Source organism: Ammospiza nelsoni, chromosome 29, assembly GCF_027579445.1.
Source record: "Ammospiza nelsoni isolate bAmmNel1 chromosome 29, bAmmNel1.pri, whole genome shotgun sequence".
In the NCBI taxonomy this organism is placed as follows: Eukaryota; Metazoa; Chordata; class Aves; order Passeriformes; family Passerellidae; genus Ammospiza; species Ammospiza nelsoni.
The window spans coordinates 4,460,304-4,479,712 of NC_080661.1; the positions used below are offsets into that span (position 1 = coordinate 4,460,304).

The window sequence follows — 19,409 nt, forward strand, 5'->3', positions numbered from 1 at the left end:
AATCCCTAAAATGGAAAATGGGCACAAAATTGACACAAAATCAGCTGAAATAACCCAAAATCAGCAGAAATTGACCTAAAACGGGGAAAAAGGGGGGAAAATCGGCACAAAATTGGCAAAAATGGACATAAAATTGGTTGAAATGACACAAAATCAGCAGAAATCGGCCCAAAATGGGGAAAAAAGGGGAAAAACCGGCACAAAATTGGCATAAAATCACCTGAAATAACCCAAAATCAGCAGAAATCGGCCCAAAACGGGAAAAAAAGGGGAAAAATCGGCACAAAATTGGCAAAAATTGCCACAAAATCACCCCAAAACCATCCCAAAATACACAAAATCGGGAAAACTCGGCACTAAATTGGCTGAAATTACTCAAAATCGTCATAAATTGCCCAAAATCAGGAAAATGGAGGAAAATCGGCCCAAAAGTGGCAAAAATTAACACCAAGTTATTTCTAAATCCCCCAAATTTCAAAAAAAAGGGTGGAAATCGGCACTAAATTGACTCAAATGAAATAATCCAAAAAAATCCAAATGAAATATTCCAAATGAAAGAATCCAAAAATCCCTCAAATGGAAAAAAAGGGGGAAAATCGGCACAAAATTGGCAAAAATAGGCATAAAATTGGTTGAAATGACACAAAACCGGCGGAAATCGGCCCAAAACGGGGAGAAAAGGGGAAAAATCGGCACAAAATTGGGAAAAATCGGCACAAAATTGGCACAAAATTATCAAAAAATCCCTGAAATGGAAAAAAGGGGAAAAATTGGCACAAAATTGGCAAAAAATAACCTAAAATCACCCCAAAATTACCCCAAAAATCCTAAAAAAAGGGAAAAAAGGCAAAAAAATTGGCAAAAGTTGGCACAAAATTATTTAAAAGCCCCAAAATCAGAAAAAAAAAGGGAAAATCGGCACAAAAAATCAACTAAAAAGCCACAAAATGCAGGAAAAAAAAGGGGGAAAATGGGTACAAAATTGGCAAAAATTGGCACAAAATTATCAAAAAATCATCAAAAAATCCCTAAAATGGAAAAAAAGGGGAAAAATCAGCACAAAATTGGGAAAAATTGGCACAAAATCAGCTAAAAAGCCCCAAAATGCAGGGAAAAAAAAGGGGAGAAATCGGCACTAAATTGGCAAAAATTGGCACAAAATTATCAAAAAATCCCTGAAATGGAAAAAAGGGGAAAAATCGGCACAAAATTGGGAAAAATTGACCCAAATTAACCCCAAAATTACCCCAAAAATCCTAAAAAAAGGGAAAAAAGGCAAAAAAATTGGCAAAAGTTGACACAAAATTATTTAAAAGCCCCAAAATCAGAAAAAAAAAGGGAAAAATTGGCACAAAAAATCAGCTAAAAAGCCCCAAAAAGCAGAAAAAAAAGGGGAAAAATCGGCACAAAATTGGCAAAAATTGACCCAAATTAACCCCAAAATTACCCCAAAAATCCTAAAAAAAGGGAAAAAAGGCAAAAAATTTGGCAAAATTGACACAAAATTATTTAAAAGCCCCAAAATCAGAAAAAAAAAGGGAAAATTGGCACAAAAAATCAGCTAAAAAGCCACAAAACCAGAAAAAAAAGGGGGAAAATCGGCACTAAATTGGCACAAAATTATCAAAAAATCCCTAAAATGGAAAAAAGGGGAAAAATCGGCACAAAATTGGGAAAAATTGGCACAAAATCAGCTAAAAAGCCCCAAAACCAGAAAAAAAAGGGGGAAAATCGGCACTAAATTGGCAAAAATTGGCACAAAATTATCAAAAAATCCCTGAAATGGAAAAAAGGGGAAAAATGGGCACAAAATTGGGAAAAATTGACCCAAATTAACCCCAAAATTACCCCAAAAATCCTAAAAAAAGGGAAAAAAGGCAAAAAATTTGGCAAAATTGACACAAAATTATTTAAAAGCCCCAAAATCAGAAAACAAAAAAGGGAAAATCGGCACAAAAAATCAGCTAAAAAGCCACAAAACCAGAAAAAAAAAAAGGGGAAAAATGGGCACAAAATTGGCACAAAATTATCAAAAAATCCCTAAAATGGAAAAAAGGGGAAAAATTGGCACAAAATTGGGAAAAATTGACCCAAATTAACAGAAAAATTACCCCAAAAATCCTAAAAAAAGGGAAAAAAGGCAAAAAATTTGGCAAAATTGACACAAAATTATTTAAAAGCCCCAAAATCAGAAAAAAAAAGGGAAAATTGGCACAAAAAATCAGCTAAAAAGCCACAAAATGCAGAAAAAAAAGGGGGAAAATCGGCACAAAATTGGCACAAAATTATCAAAAAATCCCTGAAATGGAAAAAAGGGGAAAAATCGGCACAAAATTGGGAAAAATTGACCCAAATTAACCCCAAAATTACCCCAAAAATCCTAAAAAAAGGGAAAAAAGGCAAAAAATCGGCACCAAGTTGGCAAAAACTGACACAAATTAACTCCAAAATCACCAAAAAATCCCAAAAAAGGGGAAAAAAAGGCAAAAATCGGCACCAAATGGACCCAGAGTGGCACAAAATCGGCCAAAAATCCCCAAAATGGGGAAAAAAAAAAGCGAAAATCGGCCCCAGATGGGCCCAAAGCCCCAAAGCCGAGCCCCAATTTGCTCCTCAGCGCCCCCAAATCCCCCCCGGGACCCCCAAATCCCAATGGGGACCCCAAAAATCCCCTCAGGGACCCCAAAATCCCCTCAGGGACCCCAAAATCCCAATGGGGGCCCCAAAATCCCAATGGGGACCCCAAAAATCTCCCCAAAATCCCAATGGGGGCCCCAAAATCCCCCCCAGACCCAAAAATCCCAATGGGGACCCCAAAATCCCAAGGGGGACCCCAAAATCTCCTCAGGGACCCCAAAATCCCCCCCAGACCCAAAAATCCCCCCAAAAATCCCAAGGGGGACCCCAAAATCCCCTCAGGACCCCAAAAATCCCCCCAAAAATCCCAATGGGGACCCCCAAATGCCCCCCAGACCCCAAAATCCCAATGGGGACCCCAAAATCCCAAGGGGGACCCCAAAATCTCCTCAGGGACCCCAAAATCCCCACCAGATTCAAAAATCTCCTCATAAATCCCAATGGGGACCCCAAAATCCCCTCAGGGACCCCAAAATCTCCCAATAAATCCCAATGGGGACCCCAAAATCTCCCCCAGACCCAAAATCCCCCCAAAAAATCCCAAGGGGGGCCCCAAAATCCCCTCAGGGACCCCAAAATTCCCCCAAGGACCCTCCTGGGACCCCAAAATCTCCCCCAGACCCAAAAACCTCCCCATAAATCCCAATGGGGACCCCAAAATCCCCTCCAAGCCCCCTCCCCATTATCCAAAATCCACTCAGGGACCCCAAAATCCCCTCCAGGATCCCCCAAAGAGCCCCAAAATGCCCCCAAATCCCCTCCTGGGACCCCAAAATCCCCTCAGGGACCCCAAAAATCCCCTCCAAGCCCCGTCCCCATCGCCCCAAATCCTCTCAGGGACCCCAAAATTCCCCCAAGGAGCCTCCTGGGACCCCAAAATCCCCCCCAGACCCAAAAACCTCCCCATAAATCCCAATGGGGACCCCAAAATCCCCTCCAAGCCCCCTCCCCATCACCCCAAATCCCCTCAGGGACCCCAAAATCCCCCCAAGGACCCTCCTGGGACCCCAAAATCTCCCCCAGACCCAAAAACCTCCCCATAAATCCCCTCAGGGACCCCAAAATCCCCTCAGGGACCCCCAAAATCCCCTCCAAGCCCCCTCCCCATTGCCCCCAATCCCCTCAGGGACCCCCAAATCCCCACCAGACTCAAAAATCTCCTCATAAATCCCAATGGGGACCCCAAAATCCCCTCAGGGACCCCAAAATCTCCCAATAAATCCCAATGGGGACCCCAGAATCTCCCCCAGACCCAAAATCCCCCCAAAAAATCCCAAGGGGGGCCCCAAAATCCCCTCAGGGACCCCAAAATTCCCCCAAGGACCCTCCTGGGACCCCAAAATCCCCCCCAGACCCAAAAACCTCCCCATAAATCCCAATGGGGACCCCAAAATCCCCTCCAAGCCCCCTCCCCATTATCCAAAATCCACTCAGGGACCCCAAAATCCCCTCCAGGATCCCCCAAAGAGCCCCAAAATGCCCCCAAATCCCCTCCTGGGACCCCAAAATCCCCTCAGGGACCCCAAAAATCCCCTCCAAGCCCCCTCCCCATCGCCCCAAATCCTCTCAGGGACCCCAAAATCCCCCCAAGGACCCTCCTGGGACCCCAAAATCTCCCCCAGACCCAAAACTCTCCCCATAAATCCCAATGGGGACCCCAAAATCCCCTCAGGGACCCCCAAAATTCCCTCCAAGCCCCCTCCCCATCGCCCCCAATCCCCTCCAAGCCCCCTCCCCATTATCCAAAATCCCCTCAGGGACCCCCAAATCCCCTCCAAGCCCCCTCCCCATCGCCCCAAATCCCCCCAAGGACCCCAAAATCCCCTCCAAGCCCCCTCCCCATCGCCCCAAATGCCCCCAAGGACCCCAAAATCCCCTCCAAGCCCCCTCCCCATCGCCCCAAATCCCCCCAAGGACCCCAAAATCCCCTCCAAGCCCCCTCCCCATCGCCCCCAATCCCCTCCCGGCGCCCCCAGCTCCCCTTTCTCTCTCTCTCTTTCCAGGTCTCCCCGCACCATGTCCGGCCCTGCACCCCCGAACCCCCCGAGCCCCCCGAGCCCCCCGAGCCCCCCGGGGACCCCCTGGCCCCCCGCCCCAGCCCCGCACCGCCTGCGGGCCCTGGCTCGCTCGTGGCTGGACGAGGACGCGCCCTGGCCCGACCCCACCGTGGCGCCGCTGGGGAACCCCCAGATCCGCGCCCACATCCTCGTGAAAAACCCCGAGACCCCCGCGTTCGACATCCCCGAATCGCCGCCGTTTTTCGGCGTGCTGGCCGGCTGCCCCTTCGCCGAGGCGGTTTTCGGCGTGTCGGGCTGCTCCGTGCTCTGGAAGGTTCCCGAAGGCTCCCGGCTGGGCCCGGGCCGGGCGGTGGTGGCCGAGGTGCGGGGCCCGGCTCTGGGGGTGCTGCTGGCCGAGCGCACGGCCCTCAACGTGCTGGGCCGCTGCAGCGGCGTGGCCTCCGCGGCCGCCCGCGCCCGGGGCCTCGCCCGGAGCCGCGGCTGGGCCGGGGCCGTGGCGGGGACCCGCAAATGCACGCCCGGCTTCAGGGCGGCCGAGAAGTACGCGCTGGGCGTCGGCGGCGCGCACGGGCACCGGCACGGCCTGGGCGGCTACGGGCTCGTCAAGGACAACCACAGGGTCGTGGCCGAGATGGGCGGCGGCGGGCAGGAAGGGGTTAAACGGGTAAGGAGCACAAAGTTTGGGGGGTTTTGGGGCGGTTTTGGGGGGTTTTGGTTGTGGGAGACCCCGGAATTTGGGGGAAAATTCGTGAGGGGCCGGGTGCGTTCGGCCTCGTCAAGGACAACCACAGGGTCGTGGCCGAGATGGGCGGCGGGCACGGAGGGGTTAAACGGGTAAGGAGCACAAAGTTTGGGGGGTTTTGGGGGGTTTTGGGGGGTTTAGGGGGGTTTTGGGGCGGTTTTGGTTGTGGGAAACCCCGAAATTTGGGGGGAAATTTGTGACGGGGCCGGGCGCGTTCGGGCTGCTCAAGGAAAGCACAGCGCCGTGGCCGAGATGGGCGGCGGCGGGCACGAAGGGGTTAAACGGGTAAGGAGCACAAAGTTTGGGGGGATTTGGGGGGGTTTTGGGGCGGTTTTGGTTGTGGGAGACCCCGAAATTTGGGGGAAAGTGAGGGAGAATTTGTGAGGGGTTGAGGGCCTTCGGCCTCGTCAAGGACAAGCACAGGGCCGTGGCCGAGATGGGCGGCGGCGGGCAGGAAGGGGTTAAACGGGTAAGGAGCCCAAAGTTTGGGGGGTTTTGGGGCGGTTTTGGGGGGTTTAGGGGGGTTTTGGGGCGGTTTTGGTTGTGGGAGACCCCGAAATTTGGGGGGAAATTTGTGAGGGGCCGGGCGCGTTCGGGCTGCTCAAGGACAAGCACAGGGCCGTGGCCGAGATGGGCGGCGGCGGGCACGGAGGGGTTAAACGGGTAAGGAGCCCAAAGTTTGAGGGGATTTTGGGGGTTTTTGGGGCGGTTTTGGTTGTGGGAGACCCCGAAATTTGGGGGAAAGTGAGGGAGAATTTGTGAGGGGTTGAGGGCGTTCGGCCTCGTCAAGGACAAGCACAGGGCCGTGGCCGAGATGGGCGGCGGGCACGGAGGGGTTAAACGGGTAAGGAGCCCAAAGTTTGGGGGGTTTTGAGGGATTTTGGGAGGTTTTGGGGGGATTTGGGGGGTTTTGATTGTGGGAGACCCCGAAATTTGGGGGAAAGTGGGAGGAAATTTGTGAGGGGCCGGGCGCGTTTGGCCTCGTCAAGGACAAGCACAGGGCCGTGGCCGAGATGGGCGGCGGCGGGCACGAAGGGGTTAAACGGGTAAGGAGCCCAAAGTTTGGGGGGTTTTGGGGGAATTTTGGGGGGTTTTGGGGTGGGGGAACCCCGAAATTGCGGAAAAAATCGGGTGGGAAAAAGGGGGAGCAATGGGGTGGAAAATGGGGAGGGGGAGTCTGGAATTTGGGGCGGAGTTTGGGGGGCACAAGCACAGAGAGAGCGGCGGGCAGCAAGGGGTTAAACGGGTGAGGACCCCACATTTGGGGCGATTTGGGTCGGGGGGACCCCCAAAGTTTGGGGGGAAAATGGGGGAAAATTTGGGGGGAAATGGGGGAGGAATTCCCATTTTTGGGGGATTAATTTTGAGCAGAAATTCCCAAATTTTGAGCAGAAATTCCCAATTTTGGGGATGAATTTTGAGTAGAAATTCCCAATTTTGGGCTTAATTTTGAGCAGAAATTCCCAATTTTTTGGGATTAATTTTGAATAGAAATTCCCAAATTTTGAGCAGAAATTCCCAATTTTGGGGATTAATTTGGGGCAGAAATTCCCAAATTTTGAGCAGAAATTCCCAATTTTGGGCTTAATTTTGAGCAGAAATTCCCAATTTTTTGGGATTAATTTTGAATAGAAATTCCCAAATTTTGAGCAGAAATTCCCAACTTTTGGGATTAATTTGGGGCAGAAATTCCCAAATTTTGAGCAGAAATTCCCAATTTTGGGCTTAATTTTGAGCAGAAATTCCCAAATTTTGAGCAGAAATTCCCAATTTTTGGGGATTAATTTTGAGCAGAAATTCTCAATTTTGGGGATGAATTTTGAGCAGAAATTCCCAATTTTTGAGCAGAAATTCCCAATTTTTGGGATTAATTTGGGGCAGAAATTCCCAAATTTTGAGCAGAAATTCCCAATTTGGGGATTAATTTTGAGCAGAAATTCCCAATTTTTGGGGATTAATTTGAGTAGAAATTCCCATTTTTTGGGGGTGAATTTTAGGGGGAAATTCCCAATTTTGGGGATTAATTTTGAGGAGAAATTCCCAATTTTGGGGATTAATTTTGAGCAGAAATTCCCAAATTTTGAGCAGAAATTCTCAATTTTTGGGGATTAATTTTAAGCAGAAATTCCCAATTTTTGGGGATGAATTTTGAGCAGAAATTCCCAATTTTTGGGGATTAATTTTGAGCAGAAATTCCCAATTTTTCGGATTAATTTGGGGCAGAAATTCCCAATTTGGGGATTAATTTTGAGTAGAAATTCCCAATTTTTGGGAATTAATTTGAGTAAAAATTCCCAATTTTTGGGGATTAGTTTTGAGCAGAAATTCCCAAATTTTGGGGTTGAATTTTGAGTAGAAATTCCCAATTTTGGGGATGAATTTGGGGCAGAAATTCCCAAATTTTGAGCAGAAATTCCCAATTTTGGGGGTTAATTTGGGGCAGAAATTCCCAATTTTGGGGATTAATTTTGAGCAGAAATTCCCAAATTTTGAGCAGAAATTCTCAATTTTTGGGGATTAATTTTAAGCAGAAATTCCCAATTTTTGCGGATTAATTTGGGGCAGAAATTCCCAATTTGGGGATTAATTTTGAGTAGAAATTCCCAATTTTTGGGAATTAATTTGAGTAAAAATTCCCAATTTTTGGGGATTAATTTTGAGCAGAAATTCCCAATTTTTGGGGATTAATTTGAGTAGAAATTCCCAATTTTTGGGAATTAATTTGAGTAAAAATTCCCAATTTTTGGGAATTAATTTGAGCAGAAATTCCCAATTTTTGGGGATTAATTTGAGTAAAAATTCCCATTTTTTGGGGATCAATTTTAGGTGGAAATTCCCAATTTTGGGGATTAATTTTGAGTAGAAATTCCCAATTTTGGGGATTAATTTTGAGCAGAAATTCCCAATTTTGGGGGATTAATTTTGAGTAGAAATTCTCAATTTTTGGGGGATTAATTTTGAATAGAAAACCCCAATTTTTGGGGATTAATTTCCAAATTTTTGGGTATTAATTTTGAATAGAAAAATTCAATTTTTGGGGATTAATTTCCAAATATTTTGGGGATTAATTTTGAATAGAAAACCCCAATTTTTGGGGGATTAATTTAAAAATTTTTGAGGATACATTTTGAGTAGAAATCCCAGATTTTGGGGTTTAATTTCCAAATTTTTGGGGATAAATTTTGAGTAGAAATCCCAATTTTTGGGGGTTAATTTCCAATTTTTTGGGGATTAATTTTGAATAAAAAAACCCAATTTTTGGGGATCAAATTCCAAATTTTAGGATAAATTTTGAGTAGAAAATCCCAATTTTAGGATAAATTTTGAGTAGAAATCCCCGATTTTTGGGGATGAATTTGAGGGGAAAATCCCAATTTTTGGGGAGTAATTTTGAGTAGGAATTCCCGATTTTTGGGTGGGAAATTCCCAATTTTTCGAGATTAATTTCGGAATTTTTGGGGATTCATTTGGGGAAAAAAAATCCCAATTTTTGGGGGTTAATTTAAAAATTTTTGGGGATAAATTTTGAGTAGAAAATCCCAATTTTGGAGGATTAATTTTTAATACAAAACCCCAATTTTTGGGGATTAATTTCCAAATTTTCGGGGATAAATTTTGAGTAGAAATCCCAATTTTTGGGGATTAATTTTGAATAGAAAACCCAATTTTTGGAGATTAATTTCCAAATTTTTGGGAATAAATTTTGAATAGAAAACCCCAATTTTGGGGACACATTTTGAATAGAAATTCCCAGTTTTTTGGGGATGAATTTAAGGGGAAAATCCCAATTTTTGGGGAGTAATTTTGAGTAGGAATTCCCGATTTTTGGGTGGGAAATTCCCAATGTTTGGGCATTAATTTTGGAATTTTTGGGGATTCATTTGGGGAAAAAAAATCCCAATTTTTGGGGATTAATTTAAAAATTTTTGGGGATAAATTTTGAGTAGAAAAACCCAATTGTTGGGGATTAATTTTGAATAGAAACCCCAATTTTTTTGTGGATTAATTTCCAAATTTTTGGGGATTAATTTTGAATAGAAAAACCCAATATTTGGGGATTAATTTCCAAATTTTTGGGGATAAATTTTGAGTAGAAATCCCCAATTTTTTGAGGATTAATTTTGAGTAGAAATTCCCAATTTTTGGGATTAATTTGAGTAGAAATTCCCAATTTTTGGGGATTAATTTTGAGTAGAAAACCCCAATTTTTTGGGATTAATTTCCAAATTTTTGGGGATAAATTTTGAGTAGAAATCCCCAATTTTTTGCGGATTTATTTCCAAATTTTTGGGATTAATTTTGAATAAAAAACCCAAATTTTTGGGGATTTATTTCCAAATTTTTGGGGATAAATTTTGAGTAGAAAAACCCAATTTTTGGGGAATAATTTCCAAATTTTTGGGTATTAATTTTGAATAGAAAACCCCATTTTTTGGGTGGTTTATTTCCAAATTTTTGGGTATAAATTTTGAGTAGAAATCCCCAATTTTTTGAGGATTAATTTTGAATAGAAAACCCCAATTTTTGGGGATTAATTTCCAAATTTTTGGGGATTAATTTTGAACAGAAAACCCCAATTTTTGGGGAGTAATTTTGAGTAGGAATTCCCGATTTTTGAGTGGGAAATCCCCAATTTTTTGAGGATTCATTTCCAAATTTTTGGGGATAAATTTTGAGTAGAAATCCCCAATTTTTTGAGGATTAATTTTGAACAGAAATCCCCAATTTTTTGGGTATTAATTTTGAATAGAAAAACCCAATTTTTGGGGATTAATTTCCAAATTTTTGGGGATTAATTTTGAATAAAAAAACCCAATTTTTGGGGATTAATTTCCAAATTTTTGGGGATTAATTTTGAGTAGAAAAACCCAATTTTTGGGGATTAATTTCCAAATTTTTGTGGTTTTTTGGTGTCCCGCAGCTGATTCTGGGGGCGCGCCGGGCCGGGGGCTTCACGCAGAAATTGGGCGTGGAGTGCGCGAGCGCCGAGCAGGCGCTGGAGGCGGCCGAGGCCGGGGCCGACGTCGTCCTGCTCGACAACCTGAGCCCGGAGGTGAGCCCCGAAATTGGGGAACCCCCAAAATCCAAACTTTGGGGGGAAAAACGGCGAAAATTTGGGGAAAAACGGCGAAAATTTGGGGGAAAAAGGCAAAAATTTGGGGAAAAACGGCGAAAATTTGGGGCATAAAGGTGAAAATTTGGGGGAAAAAGGCGAAAATTTGGGGGAAAAAGGTGAAAATTTGGGGGAGAAAAACTCAAAAAAATTGGCCCAAAATTGGGGTGGGGGTGGCGGAGATTTGAGCCCCGAAATTTGGGAACCCTGAAAATCCAATCTTTGGGGGGAAAAACGGCGAAAATTTGGGGGAAAATGGCAAAAATTTGGGGGAAAAAGGCGAAAATTTGGGGAAAAACGGCGAAAATTTGGGGGAAAGTGATGAAAATTTGGGGGAAAAAGGCGAAAATTTGGGCCCAGAATTGGGGTGGGGGTGGCGGAGATTTGAGCCCCGAAATTGGGGAACCCCGAAAATCCAAACTTTGGGGGGAAAAACGGCGAAAATTTGGGGGAAAACGGCGAAAATTTGGGGGAAAAAGGTGAAAATTTGGGGGAAAAAGGCGAAAATTTGGGGAAAAACGGCGAAAATTTGGGCCCAGAATTGGGGTGGGGGTGGCGGAGATTTGAGCCCCGAAATTCGGGAACCCCGAAAATCCAAACTTTGGGGGGAAAAACGGCGAAAATTTGGGGAAAAAGGTGAAAATTTGGGGAAAAACGGCGAAAATTTGGGGGAAAAAGGCGAAAATTTGGGGGAAAAAGGCGAAAATTTGGGGGAGAAAAACTCAAAAAAATTGGCCCAGAATTGGGGTGGGGGTGGCGGAGATTTGAGCCCCGAAATTCGGGAACACCGAAAATCGAAATTTTGGGGGGCAAAAAGGTGGAATTTTGGGGGAAAAAGGCGAAAGTTTGGGGAAAAACGGCGAAAATTTGGGGGAAAACGGCGAAAATTTGGGGAAAAGTGATGAAAATTTGGGGGAAAAAGGTGAAAAATTGGCCCAGAATTGGGGTGGGGGTGGTGGAGATTTGAGCCCCGAAATTCGGGAACCCTAAAAATCCAAACTTTGGGGGGAAAACGGCGAAAATTTGGGGAAAAAAGGCGAAAATTTGGGGGAAAAACGGCGAAAATTTGGGGGAAAAAGGCGAAAATTTGGGGGAAAAACGGTGAAAATTTGGGGGAAAAAGGCGAAAATTTGGGGGAAAAAGGAGAAAATTTGGGGAAAAAGGCGAAAATTTGGGCCCAGAATTGGGGTGGGGGTGGCGGAGATTTGAGCCCCGAAATTTGGGAACCCTGAAAATCCAAACTTTGGGGGGAAAAACGGCGAAAATTTGGGGAAAAACGGCGAAAATTTGGGGGAAAAAGGTGAAAATTTGGGGGAAAAAGGTGAAAATTTGGGGGAGAAAAACTCAAAAAAATTGGCCCAAAATTGGGGTGGGGGTGGCGGAGATTTGAGCCCCGAAATTCGGGAACACCGAAAATCGAAATTTTGGGGGCAAAAAGGTGAAAGTTTGGGGAAAAACGGCGAAAATTTGGGGGAAAACAGCGAAAATTTGGGGAAAAATGATGAAAATTTGGGGGAAAAAGGTGAAAAATTGGCCCAGAATTGGGGTGGGGGTGGCGGAGATTTGAGCCCCGAAATTGGGGAACCCTGAAAATCCAAACTTTGGGGGGAAAAACGGCGAAAATTTGGGGAAAAATGGCAAAAATTTGGGGGAAAAAGGTGAAAATTTGGGGAAAAACGGCGAAAATTTGGGGGAAAGTGATGAAAATTTGGGGGAAAAAGGTGAAAAATTGGCCCAGAATTGGGGTGGGGGTGGCGGAGATTTGAGCCCCGAAATTGGGGAACCCCCAAAATCCAAACTTTGGGGGGAAAACGGCGAAAATTTGGGGAAAAATAGCAAAAATTTGGGGGAAAACGGCGAAAATTTGGGGGAAAACGGCGAAAATTTGGGGAAAAATGGTGAAAATTTGGGGGAGAAAACTCAAAAAAATCGGCCCAAAATTGGGGTGGTGATGGCGGAGATTTGAGCCCCGAAATTCGGGAACCCCGAAAATCGAAATTTTGGGGGCAAAAAGGTGGAATTTTGGGGGAAAAAGGCGAAAATTTGGGGAAAAACGGCGAAAATTTGGGGGAAACCGGCGAAAATTTGGGGAAAAATGATGAAAATTTGGGGGAAAAAGGTGAAAATTTGGTCCCAGAATTGGGGTGGGGGTGGCGGAGATTTGAGCCCCGAAATTGGGGAACCCTGAAAATCCAAACTTTGGGGGGAAAAACGGCGAAAATTTGGGGAAAAACGGCAAAAATTTGGGGAAAAACGGCAAAAATTTGGGGGAAAAAGGCGAAAATTTGGGGGAGAAAAACTCAAAAAAATTGGCCCAAAATTGGGGTGGGGGTGGCGGAGATTTGAGCCCCGAAATTCGGGAACCCCGAAAATCGAAATTTTGGGGGCAAAAAGGTGGAATTTTGGGGGAAAAAGGCGAAAATTTGGGGAAAAACGGCGAAAATTTGGGGGAAACCGGCGAAAATTTGGGGAAAAATGATGAAAATTTGGGGGAAAAAGGTGAAAATTTGGTCCCAGAATTGGGGTGGGGGTGGCGGAGATTTGAGCCCCGAAATTGGGGAACCCTGAAAATCCAAACTTTGGGGGGAAAAACGGCGAAAATTTGGGGAAAAACGGCAAAAATTTGGGGAAAAACGGCAAAAATTTGGGGGAAAAAGGCGAAAATTTGGGGGAGAAAAACTCAAAAAAATTGGCCCAAAATTGGGGTGGGGGTGGCGGAGATTTGAGCCCCGAAATTCGGGAACACCGAAAATCGAAATTTTGGGGGCAAAAAGGTGAAAGTTTGGGGAAAAACGGCGAAAATTTGGGGGAAAACAGCGAAAATTTGGGGAAAAATGATGAAAATTTGGGGGAAAAAGGTGAAAAATTGGCCCAGAATTGGGGTGGGGGTGGCGGAGATTTGAGCCCCGAAATTGGGGAACCCTGAAAATCCAAACTTTGGGGGGAAAAACGGCGAAAATTTGGGGAAAAATGGCAAAAATTTGGGGGAAAAAGGTGAAAATTTGGGGAAAAACGGCGAAAATTTGGGGGAAAGTGATGAAAATTTGGGGGAAAAAGGTGAAAAATTGGCCCAGAATTGGGGTGGGGGTGGCGGAGATTTGAGCCCCGAAATTGGGGAACCCCCAAAATCCAAACTTTGGGGGGAAAAACGGCGAAAATTTGGGGGAAAACGGCGAAAATTTGGGGAAAAACGGCGAAAATTTGGGGGAAAAAGGCGAAAATTTGGGGGAAAAACGGTGAAAATTTGGGGGAAAAAAGGCGAAAATTTGGGGGAAAAACGGCGAAAATTTGGGGGAAAAAAGGCGAAAATTTGGGGGAAAAACGGCGAAAATTTGGGGAAAAAGGTGAAAATTTAGGGAAAAACGACAAAAATTTGGGGGAAAAAGGTGAAAATTTGGGGGAAAAAGGTGAAAATTTGGGGGAGAAAAACTCAAAAAAATTGGCCCAAAATTGGGGTGGGGGTGGCGGAGATTTGAGCCCCGAAATTCGGGAACACCGAAAATCGAAATTTTGGGGGGCAAAAAGGTGGAATTTTGGGGAAAAAAGGCGAAAGTTTGGGGAAAAACGGCGAAAATTTGGGGAAAAAGGTGAAAATTTAGGGAAAAACGACAAAAATTTGGGGGAAAAAGGTGAAAATTTGGGGGAAAAAGGTGAAAATTTGGGGCAAAACGGCGAAAATTTGAATAAAATTGGAATAAATGCCAAAAAATTGGGATAAAAGCCCACAAAATGGGGATAAAGACAGAAAATAGGGATGAAGGAAAAAAAATGGGATTGTTCCCAAAAAAATGGGGAAAAACCTGCAAAAAATGGGGAAAAAAACCCACAAAAATGGGATTGTTCCCAAAAAAATGGGGAAAAAACCCACAAAAAATGGGGAAAAAAACCCACAAAAATGGGGAAAAAACCCAGAAAAATGGAAAAGCCCAAACCAAAAAGTGGGAAAAAATTTAAAAAAATGGGAATAAAAACAAAAAAAAAAAGGGAAAAAGAAAAACAAAAAATGAGAACGTGCCGCTAAAATTTGGGATAAAGCCCAAAAATTGGGATGAAACCCCAAAAATGGGAAAAACAAACGAACGAACAGAAAGGAATGAACCCTAAAAATGGGAGAAAAAAAAAAAAAAACACCCAAAAATTGAGATAAACCCCCCAAAAACGTGGGGAAACCACAAAAAATGAAGACAAGCCTCAAAAAAATAGGGAGAAAAACCCCAAAAATGAGGGGAAACCCCAAAAAATGGAGATAAACCCCCAAAAAATAGGAAGAAAAACCCCAAAAATGTGGGAAAATCCCAAAAAATAGGAAGAAAAACCCAAAAAAAATAGGAAGAAAAACCCCAAAAATGGGGGTGAAGATCTCTTAAAATGGGGATGAACCCCCCAAAAAATGGAGATAAACCCCAAAAAATAGGAAGAAAAACCCCAAAAATGTGGGAAAACCCCAAAAAATAGGAAGAAAAACCCCAAAAACGGGGGCAAGGACCTTTTAAAGTGGGGATAAACCCCCAAAATCGTGGGGAAACTCCAAAAAATAGGAAGAAAAACCCCAAAAAAATAGGAAGAAAAACCCCAAAAATGGGGCACGGATATTTTAAAATGGGGATGAACCCCCCAAAAACGTTGGGAAACCCCAAAAAATGGAGATAAACCCCAAAAAAATAGGAAGAAAAACCCCAAAAACGGGGGCGAGGATCTTTTAAAATGGGGATGAACCCCCCAAAAACGTGGGGAAACCCCAAAAAATGGAGATAAACCCCCAAAAATAGGAAGAAAAACCCCAAAAATGTGGGAAAATCCCAAAAAATAGGAAGAAAAACCCCAAAAAAATAGGAAGAAAAACCCCAAAAATGGGGGTGCAGATCTTTTAAAATGGGGATGAACCCCACAAAAAATGGAGATAAACCCCAAAAAATAGGAAGAAAAACCCCAAAAATGTGGGGAAACCCCAAAAAATGGAGATAAATCCCAAAAAATAGGAAGAAAAACCCCAAAAATGTGGGGAAACCCCAAAAATGGAGATAAACCCCAAAAAATCGTGAGAAAAACCCCAAAAATGGGGGCGAGGACCTTTTAAAGTGGGGATGAACCCCCCAAAATCGTGGGGAAACTCCAAAAAATAGGAAGAAAAACCCCAAAAAAATAGGAAGAAAAACCCCAAAAACGGGGGCGAGGATCTTTTAAAATGGGGATGAACCCCACAAAAACGTTGGGAAACCCCAAAAAATGGAGATAAACCCCCAAAAAAATAGGAAGAAAAACCCCAAAAATGTGGGAAAATCCCAAAAAATAGGAAGAAAAACCCCCAAAAAAATAGGAAGAAAAACCCCAAAAATGGGGGTGCAGATCTCTTAAAATGGGGATGAACCCCCCAAAAAAAGTGGGGAAACCCCAAAAAATAGGAAGAAAAACCCCAAAAACGGGGGCGAGGATCTTTTAAAGTGGGGATAAACCCCCAAAATCGTGGGGAAACTCCAAAAAATAGGAAGAAACACCCCAAAAAAATAGGAAGAAAAACCCCAAAAACGGGGGTGCGGATCTCTTAAAATGGGGATGAACCCCCCAAAAACGTGGGGAAACCCCAAAAACTGGAGATAAACCCCAAAAAAATAGGAAGAAAAACCCCAAAAATGGGGGTGAAGATCTCTTAAAATGGGGATGAACCCCCCAAAAAATGGAGATAAACCCCAAAAAATAGGAAGAAAAACCCCAAAAATGTGGGGAAACCCCAGAAAATGGAGATAAACCCCAAAAAATAGGAAGAAAAACCCCAAAAACGTGGGGAAACCCCAAAAAATGGAGATAAACCCCAAAAAGTCGTGAGAAAAACCCCAAAAATGGGGGCGAGGATCTTTTAAAGTGGGGATGAACCCCCCAAAAACGTGGGGAAACCCCAAAAAATAGGAAGAAACCCCCAAAAAAATAGGAAGAAAAACCCCAAAAATGTGGGGAAACCCCAGAAAATGGAGATAAACCCCCAAAAATAGGAAGAAAAACCCCAAAAATGGGGGCGCGGATCTTTTAAAATGGGGATGAACCCCCCAAAAACGTGGGGAAACCCCAAAAACTGGAGATAAACCCCAAAAAATAGGAAGAAAAACCCCAAAAATGTGGGGAAACCCAAAAAATAGGAAGAAAAACCCCAAAAAAATAGGAAGAAAAACCCCAAAAACGGGGGCGTGGACCTTTTAAAATGGGGATGAACCCCCCAAAAACGTGGGGAAACCCCAAAAAATAGGAAGAAAAACCCCAAAAATGAGGGGAAACCCCAAAAAATGGAGATAAACCCCCAAAAAATAGGAAGAAAAACCCCAAAAACGGGGGCGAGGATCTTTTAAAATGGGGATAAATCCCCCAAAAACGTGAGAAAACCCCAAAAACTGGAGATAAACCCTAAAAAAATAGGAAGAAAAACCCCAAAATTGGGGCGCGGACATTTGCAAACGGGGATGAGCCCCCCAAAAATGGGGAAAAAAAAAAAAAACCGCAACAAAAAAAAGGGGAAATAAACAACCAAAAGAAAATCGGGATAAACCCAAAAATGGGGAGCGGAGCCGGGAGCGTTTGGGGCTGCAGAGCCGCGAGTTGGGGCTTCGTGACGGTGTCACCGTCCCTGTCCCTGTGCCCGCGTGTCCCCGTCTGTCCCCGTTTGTGTGTCCCCGTTCCTGTGTCCCCGTTTGTGTGTCCCCATGGTGTGTGTGTCCCCATTTCTGTGTCCCCGTTTGTGTGTCCCCGTTTGTGCGTCCCTGTTTGTGTGTCCCCGTCTGTCCCCGTGTGTCCCCGTTTGTGTGTCCCTGCGTGTCCCTGCGTGTCCCCATTTGTGTGTCCCCGTTTGTGTGTCCCCGTTTGTGTGTCCCTATTTGTCCCTGTGTGTCCCCGTTTGTGTGTCCCCGCGTGTCCCCGCGTGTCCCCATGGTGTGTGTGTCCCCGTGTGTGTGTCCCCGTTCGTGTGTCCCCGTCTGTCCCCGTTTGTGTGTCCCCATTCCGTGTCCCCGCGTGTCCCCATGGTGTGTCCCCGTTCCGTGTCCCCGTTCCCGTGTCCCCGTTGCCGTGTCCCCGTTCCGTGTCCCCACGCCGTGTTCCCATTCCCGTGTCCCGTTCCCGTGTCCCCACGCCGTGTCACCATTTCCGTGTCCCCATTTGCGTGTCCCCGTTCCGTGTCCCCGTTCCGTGTCCCGTTCCCGTGTCCCCATTTGCATGTCCCCGTTTCCGTGTCCCCGTTCCCGTGTCCCCGTTTCCGTGTCCCCGTTCCCGTGTCCCCATTTCCATGTCCCGTTCCCGTGTCCCCATGGCGTGTCCCCGTTTCCGTGTCCCGTTCCCGTGTCCCCATTTCCGTGTCCCCATGGCGTGTCCCCGTTTCCGTGTCCCGTTCCCGTGTCCCCACGCTGTGTCACCATTTCCATGTCCCCGTTCCTGTGTCCCGTTCCCGTGTCCCCACGCCGTGTCACCATTTCCGTGTCCCCATGGCGTGTCCCCGTTCCCGTGTCCCCGTTCCCGTGTCCCCATTCCCGTGTCCCCATTTCCGTGTCCCTGTTGCCGTGTCCCCGTTCCGTGTCCCTGTGCCGTGTCCCTGTTTCCATGTCCCGTTCCTGTGTCCCCGTTTCCGTGTCCCCGTTCCCGTGTCCCCGTTCCCGTGTCCCGTTCCCGTGTCCCCGTTCCCATGTCCCCATTTCCGTGTCCCCATTTGCGTGTCCCCATTCCCGTGTCCCCGTTTCCGTGTCCCGTTCCCGTGTCCCGTTCCCGTGTCCCCGTTGCCGTGTCCCCGTTCCGTGTCCCCGTTCCGTGTCCCCGTTCCCGTGTCCCGTTCCCGTGTCCCCACGCCGTGTCACCATTCCCGTGTCTCCATTCCCGTGTCCCCGTTGCCATGTCCCCGTTGCCGTGTCCCCGTTCCGTGTCCCCGTTTCCGTGTCCCCGTTCCGTGTCCCGTTGCCGTGTCCCCATTCCGTGTCCCCGTTCCTGTGTCCCCGTTTCGTGTCCCGTTGCCGTGTCCCGTTGCAGGCGCTGCAGGCGGCGTCCGGGCGCGTCAAGGCCGCGCACCCGCGGGTGCTGGTGGAGGCCAGCGGGGGCATCGCCCTCGAGAGCCTCGGCCGCTTCCTGGGGCCGCACGTGGACGTCGTGTCCCTGGGCTGCCTCACCCACGGCGCCGCCGCGCTCGACTTCGCCCTCAAGGTGCTGCGGGACGGGGCCCAGGAACCCTGAGAACGCAGCGCGGGAACCCCAAAAATGCACCCCGGGAAACCCCAAAAATGCACCCCGGGAACCACAAAAATCCATCCCAGGAAACCCCAAAAATCCATCCCAGGAACCCCCAAAAATCCACCCTGGAACCCCCAAAAATCCATCCCAGGAAACCCCAAAACCCAACCCAGAACCCCCAAAATTTATCCTAAAATACCCCAAAATCCATCCCAGAAACCCCCAAAAATCCATCCCAGGAACCCCAAAAATCCATCCCAGGAACCCTGAAAACCCAACGTGGGAACCCCAAAAATGCACCCTGGGAACCCCCAAAAATGCACCCCGGGAACCCCAAAAATCCATCCCAGGAACCCCCAAAAATCCACCCTGGAACCCCCAAAATCCACCCTGGAACCCCCAAAATCCAACCCAGAACCCCCAGAATTTATCCTAAAATACCCCAAAATCCATCCCGGAAACCCCCAAAAATCCACCCTGGAAATCCCAAAAATCCATCCCAGGAAACCCCAAAATCCATCCCAGGAAACCCCAAAATCCAACCTGGAAACCCCAAAAATCCATCCCAGGAACCCCCAAAATCCAACCTGGAACCCCAAAAATCCATCCCAGGAAACCTCAAAAAATCCATCCCGGAAACCCCAAAAATCCACCCTGGAAATCCCAAAATCCATCCCAGGAACCCCAAAAATCAATCCCAGGA

At 46.2% G+C, this 19,409-nt stretch overlaps 1 protein-coding gene across 1 annotated transcript; it reads left to right on the forward strand.

Annotated features, from left to right (window-relative positions):
• Positions 1-4,653: 4,653 nt before the first annotated feature.
• QPRT (quinolinate phosphoribosyltransferase) lies at positions 4,654-18,709 on the forward strand. The gene is made up of 3 exons (XM_059490593.1): positions 4,654-5,310; positions 10,319-10,450; positions 18,509-18,709. The coding sequence occupies exons 1-3, from the start codon at positions 4,654-4,656 to the stop codon at positions 18,707-18,709; spliced, it is 990 nt and encodes a 329-aa protein (XP_059346576.1).
• Positions 18,710-19,409: the final 700 nt, after the last annotated feature.